Source organism: Coregonus lavaretus (genome assembly GCF_964263955.1).
Source record: "Coregonus lavaretus genome assembly, chromosome: 16".
Taxonomy (NCBI): Eukaryota; Metazoa; Chordata; class Actinopteri; order Salmoniformes; family Salmonidae; genus Coregonus; species Coregonus lavaretus.
The window spans coordinates 37,967,183-37,978,047 of record NC_140003.1 but is presented as its reverse complement, the minus strand read 5'-3'; the positions used below and the strand labels follow the sequence as shown (position 1 = coordinate 37,978,047).

Below are 10,865 nucleotides of genomic sequence, written 5' to 3'. Positions count from 1 at the left end.
ACAGACGTGATACGCACCCCAAAGAGGAGGGCTCTGAGTATGGGTGGATGTGTCAGAGCGTAAGACTACAGACATATGAGGGGAGGGAGAGAGGGAGAGGGAGGAAAGACAAGGAGTTTTGGAGAGATGTACTCACGATCTGGACTCACACACAAATGCAAATGTTCATCCAAAAACCTTGGCAGAAATTATTAAGCCTACACATTATCTGACCCACACTCTGGACCAAGACCCCATGACACCCAGAATGATTTGTGAGGAGAGAGAGAGAGAGAGAGAGAGAGAGAGAGAGAGAGAGAGAGAGAGAGAGAGAGAGAGAGAGAGAGAGACAGAGACAGAGACAGAGAGAGAGAGAGAGGAATATAAGAAGTAGACGGGAAGGAGGAGGAAGAGGAAAACATTGCTCCATTACCCCCTTGTGTGACGGAGGGGAGGGAGGAGTTGGTGTTGTTGTTCCTGGGTAGAGAGAGAGGTCTGATGCCATTAGGGGTGGAGTAGAGAGAGACGCGACCACGAGGCAACGTTGTGTTCCTGGCTGCCGTGGCAATGGCAGAGCCTATAGGAGAGCGAAGCTCGGTGGGGGTCAAAGGTCTCAGGAAGCTGGTATCTATATGAACAGAGAGAGGGGCAGTAAGAGGGGTTAGAGAGAGAGGGGGTCCGATCCCATGGAGACAAGGTTCAAAGGTCATTCAGGTGAGATGGTAGGAGCCCTGGATGGAAAAACAAATGAATGAGTAAGTGGATACATGGTTGAATGAAAGATGAAGTCAAGGAAAGGAAGAGTGAAGTGAAAAGAATGGATGGTGATACGAAATTTATTTTCCATGAAAGATGGATGATTTAATGCCAGTGAGACCAAACTATCCAGTGTTTGAATGATCAGGGATGGGGTGAGTGTGGTGGAGTAAGGATGAGATGGATAGGCAAGGGTGATGGAGAGATGCAGGGGTATAGGTGTACAGTTTGTTGTAATGTGATTGTAGGAGGGAGAAGGGGTTCAGAGTGCAACACAGACAGCTTCAACCAATAGTAACAGTGTGCGGACTGATGAAAATAGTATTATGGGTAAGCTATGAGGTCATACAATAATTGACTGATGGAGAACAGACGTGACCAATGAGAGCTTTGGGTTTCATGAGGTTGGATGACAACAGAGATGGTGATAGGACAAAATGGTGTCATCGTTACCCCGGGTGTTACTATTGGCCCTCTCAGTGGCGAGGGCGGGTCTTGGCAGAGGTTGTCCCACCTGATATTGGCTGGGAGCTGTGTGAGAGAGAACTTTATTTTTTATCAGAGGATCAGACGTTCGGACTCAATGATCCATTATACATGTTTTTATTTCTCTGTTACAGCCTAGGTGAGTGGAGAGAGCAGGGTCTTTACCCTTGGGGGTCTGTAGGTTCTGGGTGACCTTAGCAGGCTGTTGGGGCTGGGCCTGAGGCTCTGGCTGGGGTCTGGCCTGTTGGGGTCTGGCCTGTTGGGGTCTGGTCTGTTGGGGCTGGGCCTGAGGCTGGGCCTGAGGCTGGACCTGTTGGGGTCTGGCCTGTTGGGGTTTGGTCTGTTGGGGTCTGGCCTGTTGGGGTCTGGTCTGTTGGGGTCTGGCCTGTTGGGGTCTGGTCTGTTGGGGCTGGGCCTGAGGCTGGGCCTGAGGCTGGGCCTGAGGCTGGACCTGTTGGGGTCTGGCCTGTTGGGGTTTGGTCTGTTGGGGTCTGGCCTGTTGGGGCTGGGCCTGAGGCTGGGCCTGAGGCTCGGGCTGGGGTCTGGCCTGTTGGGGTCTGGCCTGTTGGGGCCTGCCCTGGGCCGGTCCCCTGTGTCTCTCTTCGTTACGATGGGGGTTAGGCACAGGGGCTGCGGCGGAGGCGGAGGCCAGGGGAAGGGTGGGGGAGGGCATAAGCTGGGGGGAGGCATGGGGGAGGGTGGGGGAGGGTAATGGGAGGGGAGGGGAGGGGAGGGTGGGGGAGGCCCGAGGGAAGGTGGGGGAGGCACGGGGGATGGTGGGGGAGGCACGGGGGATGGTGGGGGAGGCACGGGGGAGGGTGGGGGCGTTACGGGTGATGTCCACGGAGGGAGAGGAGGCAATTCTGATCTGGTCTGCTCGTCCTGGAGAGAGGAGAGTAGAACATTGAGGCCATAGAAATATAATCTTATAGAACAGACAGTGCACCAAGGACAGGTCTTTGACACTGGAAAAAGAAGAGGAAAAATGTGAATGGCTTAGAGAAACTATAGAATCCATTGACAGATAAAATAAAAGAACCATAGAGAATAGATAGCAATGCTCCCTGATAACCAGGCTGATACGTGTTTCCGACTTGGGCTGGGGAAAGCTTATCCTGGACCTCAACCAGCACAAAACGGATATAAACCTTTACCTGGCATGAGGTTGATACAGAGGGTTGGATTTCAAAGGAGCTGAGCCCATATGGAGCAGTTTGCAGTGTAAAGACCGCGTTACTACACACAAACGCAGCTACCAGGCTACCAGGACAAGGACAACTGTGAGTGTCTGCTGTCCATAATGCATTTGTCTGTGTGCTTTTGGAGGACTGTGAACCATGAGGTTTTAACAGGGCTAGGGTTGATCCCCTAGTGTTAGGATTTTAACGACCATCTCTAATTGATTGTTCAATCCAATCAGGTACTTTACCTCGACTCCCATGGGGAGAGAAAAGAGAAAGAAAGGGAGAGAGAGAGAGAGAGAGAGAGAGAGAGAGAGAGAGAGAGAGAGAGAGAGAAGAAGGGGAATGTTGTAGAGGAGTAGAGAACATGACATTCCAGGGTTTTAGTGTCACTTCTCAAGTTTATGGCCAGGTAATATTGCTGCTACCACATTTAGGGCCAGGTGGAGGGGCTTTTGGGGGGTGGATGTGGTGTAGTTATGCAATAAACGTAATGAGTGAAAAGCACATCACCAATAAATGTATTGTTGTTATTAAAGACATGCTTCGGTACTTTGGCGACTAAGAAAGCATTTTCTAAACCTCCTGCTTTGGGCTGGATGTGTCACTGTGTAGTTCATACATGCATAATATATGAGCAGAATTATTGTCTCACCTCAATTAGCTAAGAAATCCCTAGTTTGAAAGTCACTGTTTTCTTGAAGCTGTGCCGTGCCATTTTCCTTACTTTTCCCACCATGTGGCCCAGCCCCCTAGCAATTCGAGTTCTAGCCAATGAGCTTCAGCCCTTCGAATTTGAGTGACAGCTAGCAAGAGGCCTGCCCAGAATTATCCAATGAGGTTGCAGGGCGTGCCAAACAGCTCAGTGGACATAGCAGAGAGAGAGAGATGCCGATTTTAGGTGCTAGTCGGAACGAGGAAACTCTGACATTTCCGACATGCTAACTGGTTGTAGTTATACACGTGCCGCGTTCAATGAATCAGCAAGTCAGAAATGTCAGAGTTCCCTAGTTCCGACTAGCATATGAACGCTGCAATAGAGAGAGCAATGACGTGGCGCACATATCTGGACAAATTTCACTTAGTAGGTCATTTTCGGGACCACTTTAGGCTCGTGAGTGCTATTTTCAGAACTGCTGTCTAAAATGTATACAAAAGTACTGGATAATCTCTTTAAGATATTTTAAGGGATGATGTTGAGAGCATAGTATCCTTTTTGTTGCTACTTTATCATGCAGACTGGATTGGACACCTTCTACACTGTAACATGCTACTTTATCATGCAGACTGGACTGAACACCTTCTAGACCAGTGGTATTCAAACCTCTTCAGTGGGTACCCCATTTTTTCCTGCATAATTTCTGGGGACCCCATTTTTTCCCCAAGAATTGCTCGCAACCCCATCCCACCCCAAATCTAATGAGTAGGGGTCACTAGGGGTCGTAACCCCGACTTTGAATACCACTGTTCTAGACTGTAATATGGTACTTTATCATGCAGACTGGACAAAACACCTTCAAGACAGAAACTTGCTGAAAGCAAAGCACCATGGGTTAAAATAATGATTCTAAATTAACAGTTGTGTGTAGAATGTTTTAAAAGTCTTGAAATCAACAGATGTGGGATACATATGGTATAAGATGCTGATGGAAACATGGACAACTGGATGGACAGAGAGTAAAGAAGTGAGACACAGATAGAGGAAGAGCGAGAAAGACGATTTACTTGTTTGTGGGACGTGACTGACGAGAAACACACTGAGTGAACAAGCAGCGCTTATGCAACGTGCTCAAAAGTTCAAAGGTCGTTCTCACCTGGACCAACCAACCACGTGGCTAGGCCATGCTGCCGTGGCAACCTACCTCCGCCTCCATGGGGACCAATTGTCTGAGGCAGTATTAGAACTTTTAGCCATCTTCTCCAGAGATCCGGATGAGGGGCTTTCTACTTACTGTACTTAGTGCATGCCAAATTACTCATGCAGCCAATCATAAAAGAAAATCCCTCTGAAATAGCATCCACCCACCCAGCCTTTCATTGGCTGCAGCCAAGCTGACTGACTGTTAAGCCGTCCTGTCTTGTCAGGGAGTAAAGTGTCTGTTTGTTTACCGGTTGGCTCGTTCTGCATCATAGGCATTGTGGGTCTTGGAGAGGACAGGAAGTGCTGTCTATTGGCTGAGGTTGGCGCTGAGGAACATAACAAACTTTAAGAACAACACACAATCTGTGGAGAGAAACGTGATGTCCTACTACAGGATATAAATGGTGAAATGGTGTCAATGCTTTCCTGAGGAAAAGAAAGAGACATGAAAAGTGTAAGATTGAAAAAGACTTCAAGGTCAAGAAGGAATAAGGTCAAGAAGGAATAAGGTCAAGAAGGAATAAGGTCAAGAAGGAATAAGGTCTAAAAGGAATAAGGTCAAGAAGGAATAAGGTCAAGAAGGAATAAGGTCAAGAAGGAATAAGGTCTAGAAGGAATAAGGTCAAGAAGGAGAGATCATGGGACATAGTTGCATGGCTCATTACCGAAGGTGGTCCTTGGAGCCATAGGGGTCCTGAAGAGGGTTCTGCCCTGGCTCCTGTTATGGACAGCTAAACAGAAGGAGGGGACAAACATCAACAGCTATCATCACTTTGCCAGCCTGGAGTTTCCCAATGTGGCTGCTGTGAGGAGGAATTACATTCCCAGTGTATTGGCTCTGTTCATTGTATTACAGTAGAGTATGTATGGGTTTAGTGTATTACAGTGCAGTATGTATGGGCTCAGTGTATTACAGTGCAGTATGTATGGTTCAGTGTATTACAATGCAGTATGTGTGGGTTCATTGTATTACAGTGTCGTATGTATGGGCTCAGTGTATTACAGTGCAGTATGTATGGGCTCAGTGTATTACAGTGCAGTACGTATGGGCTCAGGGTATTACAGTGCAGTATGTATGGCTTCAGTGTATTACAGTGCAGTATGTATGGGCTCAGTGTATTACAGTGCAGTATGTTTGGGCTCAGTGTATTACAGTGCAGTATGTTTGGGATCAGTGTATTACAGTGCAGTATGAATGGGCTCAGTGTATTACAGTGCAGTATGTAAGGGTTCAGTGTATTACAGTGCAGTATGTAGGGGCTCAGTGTATTACAGTGCAGTATGGGTTCAGTGTATTACAGTGCAGTATGTATGGGCTCAGTGTATTACAGTGCAGTATGTTAGGGTTCAGTGTATTACAGTGCAGTATGTATGGGCTCAGTGTATTACAGTGCAGTATGTGTGGGTTCAGTGTATTACTGTGCAGTATGTATGGGCTCAGTGTATTACAGTGCAGTATGTATGGGCTCAGTGTATTACAGTGCAGTATGTATGGGCTCAGTGTATTACAGTGCAGTGTGTTTGGGCTCAGTGTATTACAGTGCAGTATGTATGGGTTCAGTGTATTACAGTGCAGTATGTATGGGCTCAGTGTATTACAGTACAGTATGTGTGGGTTCAGTGTATTACAGTGCAGTATGTATGGGTTCAGTGTATTACAGTGCAGTATGTATGGGCTCAGTGTATTACAGTACAGTATGTGTGGGTTCAGTGCATTACAGTGCAGTATGTATGGGTTCAGTGTATTACAGTGCAGTATGTATGGGCTCAGTGTATTACAGTGCCGTATGTATGGGCTCAGTGTATTACAGTGTAGTATGTATGGGTTCAGTGTATTACAGTGCAGTATGTATGGGCTCAGTGTATTACAGTGCAGTATGTATGGGCTCAGTGTATTACAGTGCAGTATGTATGGGCTCAGTGTATTACAGTGCAGTATGTATGGGTTCAGTGTATTACAGTGCAGTATGTATGGGTTCAGTGTATTACAGTGCAGTATGTATGGGCTCAGTGTATTACAGTGCAGTATGTATGGGTTCAGTGTATTACAGTGCAGTATGTATGGGTTCAGTGTATTACAGTGCAGTATGTATGGGCTCAGTGTATTACAGTGCAGGTTGTATGGCCTAAATTAAGTACAAAGATGATTTAAAAAACATTGACAGCCCTAGCAAGCATTTATCTTGCTGATCACATTAACGTTACCATCATAGGCAACATGTGTGTACAGTAGACAGGTACACAGTGGCTGTCATCTTCTCTGGTCACCTGGAATAAACCCTGTGGTTATCAGAAGGAAGATTAGGTGACTATAACATGGAATTAATGATGATGAAGTCCTGTCGGCAGAGTCGTAATTCAGACGTCCTGTTAAAATTATTTCAGTGCTGGTTCCTCAGAACAGGGTTCAGTGAGGAGGGGTGAAACAGAAGTTTCGGAAGGGAGAGTGATAAATCATCATGTCCTGTACAGTCTTTGACCAAACCAGGAGCATGTGTGTATGTGCGTGCGTGTGTATGTGTGTGTGTGTGTGTGTGTGTGTGTCTATTGGCTTACCGTGACGAGGAGGGAAGAAGGCCCGTGGCATGTTGGCCGTTTTCTGTTAGGAGAGGGAAAGAAAGAGAAAGATGAGGGAGAGAGAGGGGGAAGGGGTTACGATAGCGAGGTCAGCCATGATACTGTATCCTATGATCACTGAACATGACACAACAATGATAATATGAAGAGCTACCTACTTCACTCATTTACTTCACTCAATCCAGTCAGTGTCTGTCTCTCTCCTCTCCTCTCCTCCTTATCTGGCTATGGTCCTATCTACTGGTCTTGGCTATGGCTAGCTGCTCATTTTGCTTTTTTCCACTAAGGAGCAGGATGGAAAGAAAGAAGCTCCATGCATCTCTAATATTACACTGTAGACCTACTAAAGACAGACTATAGCACACTACAGACTAGAGTGCACTACAGATTAGAGCACACTACAGACTAGAGCACACTACAGACTAGAGCACACTACAGACTAGAGCACACTACAGATTAGAGCACACTACAGATTAGAGCACACTACAGACTAGAGCACACTACAGATTGGAGCTCACTACAGACTAGAGCACACTACAGATTAGAGCACACAACAGATTAGAGCACATTACAGATTAGAGCACACTACAGATTAGAGCACACTACAGACTAGAGCATACTACAGATTAGAGCACACTACAGATTAGAGCACACTACAGATTAGAGCACACTACAGACTAGACCACACTACAGACTAGAGCGCACTACAGATTAGAGCACACTACAGACTAGAGCACACTACAGACTAGAGCACACTACAGATTAGAGCACACTACAGATTAGAGCACACTACAGACTAGAGCACACTACAGATTAGAGCACACAACAGATTAGAGCAACCTACAGACTAGAACACACTACAGATTAGAGCACATTACAGATTAGAGCACACTACATATTAGAGCACACTACAGATTAGAGCACACTACAGACTAGACCACACTACAGACTAAAGAGCACTACAGATTAGAGCACACTACAGACTAGAGCACACTACAGATTAGAGCACACTACAGACTAGAGCACACTACAGACTAGAGCACACTACAGATCAGAGCACACTACAGATTAGAGCACACTACAGACTAGAGCACACTACAGATTAGAGCACACTACAGATTAGAGCACACTACAGACTAGAGCACACTACAGATTAGAGCACACTACAGATTAGAGCACACTACAGATTAGAGCACACTACAGATTAGTGCACACTACAGATTAGAGCACACTACAGATTAGCACACACTACAGATTAGAGAACACTACAGACTAGAGCACACTACATATTAGAGCACACTACAGACTAGACCACACTACATATTAGAGCACACTACAGACTAGACCACACTACAGATTAGATAGAGCACACTACAGATTAGAGCACACTACATACTAGAGCACACTACAGTTTAGAGCACACTACAGACTAGAGCACAAAAGCACATTACAGACTTACTAAGGTAAACCACAAACTTTCTACAGCACTCTCACCGCAGAAACAATGCACATTCACTAAAGCAAGAGTAATGAGTGCAGGACGTACCACAGGCGTCAGAGGGGTCCTTGGTCTGTAAGGTTTCTGCATGGCCTTCTCTGAAAAGACAACCACAACACAAAAATAATGATTAACTGGAACTAGTAGAATACATGTTACTGGTATTGGACCATAAGGAATATATATAGAAAACATGTGATATGTGTAAGATACTGACAGACTCAGTGCTGCATCCATTTTGGGATGAGTTTGAAGGGGGAATGATTTGAACGATGCACCATGGAAGGAAAGAGAGGAAGGGTTTAAGTGACGTACCCATGTTGGTATTGTGGATGACTGGCTTGCTCCACACTCCGCTGCGTTCCTTGTTGTTGGGTTGGACACCGAACTCATAGGCCGTGTTGGGCTTCAGGTTGTCGATGACCATGTCGCTGGTAGGGCACATCTGTTGAGTCCACTTCCTGTTCCTCTCACGGTAACGCACCGTGTAGTGCCTGTGTCAACACAGACAGAACACAACATTGTTCATTATCACACATTTTCATCAGTAGTTTTAGAACATTGTGTATTGTGTAGTGACTGTGTCAACAAACATAGAATTGAATAGAAATGTCAGACATTGTGTAGTAACATGGATATTACAGCCTGATGGCACAGTTTCTAGGGACTAATTTGTAACACAATGGCTTGTTATGAGCTGTGACAGTCTGTCCACCATTTTGTGTCAGTGACTGCCATGAGTGTCAGTGACTGCCATGAATGCAGAGCTGTAAGTTCTAGTTTCCTGGTTGAGAAGTGCTGTGCAGGCCAGGGTCGTGTGCGACATTATAGTATTTAAAAAGCCAGTAGGGACTTTAGAGTGGGCTGTGAGCAGAGCAGGGTGAGGTCAAGCTTTCCAATGGGTTTTCCAAAGCTCCTCTCTCCACTGAGAGAGAAGAGGGGAAGTTTAGAGAAGTACAGTTGGTTGATGTGTAGGATGAGGATCACTCCACCACTACTAAACACCTGTGCCCTCCCTCTACTGCCTCCCTGGGGGAACAATGTGTTGCAGTTATACCAGATGTTTAACGCTGTCTGTTGTGTATGACATACCGTAAGTGTGAGTTTGAGTGAAATACGTCTTTGTTTTTCTCAAGCTGTGAAAATAATCTCCTTAGTGTGGTGGGACTCGCTGTGTGCTTTTTGGCCCATCTGAGCACCCTTACTGCCCTGTGTCTCTGTAGACAGAGAGCAACATGACGAACCAGCACTGGAATGGGAACAACATGAACCTCTGTAGGCGGGCTGGGACGTGGGCTGTGTACCCATAACCCCCTCACTGGCTCACTCTGCTGAGCGTGCACGTTTGTGCGTCCTTACGTGTGTGTGTGTGCTAACTCACCCATCCTCCAGGCAGTCGTTCATGATGTTCCCCTCGTAGGGCGTCTTGAGGAAGGTCCCCCAGGACAGCATCACCGAGGTGGGGGTCACGGACCCAATCACCAGGTGCAAGGGCTTCTCCAGGTTCACCTTGCCTGGGGAGTCACAGGGGTCAGAGTTCAAAGGTCAACCTCGTCAGATTCAAAGCAATGGGCATAAATAAGAAAAGAGTCAATGTAATCTATCAAATTATTACTGGTAACACTTAGAGTTGGTGCATGTGCAGTACCTGTGCACTGTTTCTTCACATCGTTGACTGGGATGGGCTGGACAGCAATCAGATACTTGGGCTCCGCATCTGGAAGAGAGATTCAGGGTTTAGCCCTGCTAGCAGAAGAAAGGTTGTTAATGAATGTCTCTGAAGTTGATCGCTCCATAGCGTTGAATTTGCATGTTCTCATACGTTACCTGACCGAACATTCCAGACAGGAACAGGAAAAGCTGTCTTGAAAAGGAGGCTTGAGGGTGAGGTGTGTGTGTGCAAGCATTTACATGTGTTTAGGTGTGTGTGTTGTAAGGGTGTTGGAGGAGTAAAAGTGAGTCTGCACAGATGTGTTCTCTGTCAGTGATGCATAGAATCAAACTATGACTAAAACGTGAAGATAAAACACATGTGTGCCAGAGCACTCTACCTCAAAGGCTCAAATATTTTTATTCCTATGGAAGACCTGCATGGCATCATTCACAGTTCATGGGGCATAATCATGCAATCATACATAACATACAAAACACACACACACAAACGGCTCACCGATCTCGGTCTCGTAGGGCAGTCCGTTCTCTGGGAGTTGGATGAACTGTTTAGAGAACATACTGCTGCCGTAGCCCAAGATGTAGCCCTCCAGCTTGGTGTCACCGTTGGGACGGACAAACTTCATCACGATGGTGTCACCTGTAGCGTTGATCCTCACCTTCATGTTCTGACGTCTCACTGGGGGGAGAGGAGAGTATACAGTAGTCAGCATGGTGGGCACACACACATGCACACACACACACGCACACACACACACACTGGGCACAATGTATGCCTTTCCTCCTAGACTACAGATACAGACAGAGTAGGCTTTGAATTGGACCAATGACAGTTCTACGACTGGCTTTGTTTACA

The 10,865-nt window shown here is 46.4% G+C and overlaps 1 protein-coding gene across 1 annotated transcript in view; it reads right to left on the bottom strand.

Annotated features, from left to right (window-relative positions):
• The window catches only part of LOC311143491 (target of Nesh-SH3-like), a gene marked incomplete at its 5' end in the record, with an annotated part of 72,248 nt that overhangs the window by 20,139 nt on the left and 41,244 nt on the right, over positions 1–10,865 (bottom strand). The window contains 11 exons of the mRNA XM_084179318.1: positions 413–607; positions 1,387–1,438; positions 1,784–2,103; positions 4,512–4,589; positions 4,929–4,994; positions 6,820–6,862; positions 8,387–8,436; positions 8,654–8,832; positions 9,720–9,852; positions 9,987–10,055; positions 10,509–10,688. Coding sequence (XP_084035444.1) covers positions 413–607; positions 1,387–1,438; positions 1,784–2,103; positions 4,512–4,589; positions 4,929–4,994; positions 6,820–6,862; positions 8,387–8,436; positions 8,654–8,832; positions 9,720–9,852; positions 9,987–10,055; positions 10,509–10,688 — 1,365 coding nt within the window. The remainder of the gene's footprint in view (positions 1–412; positions 608–1,386; positions 1,439–1,783; positions 2,104–4,511; positions 4,590–4,928; positions 4,995–6,819; positions 6,863–8,386; positions 8,437–8,653; positions 8,833–9,719; positions 9,853–9,986; positions 10,056–10,508; positions 10,689–10,865) is intronic.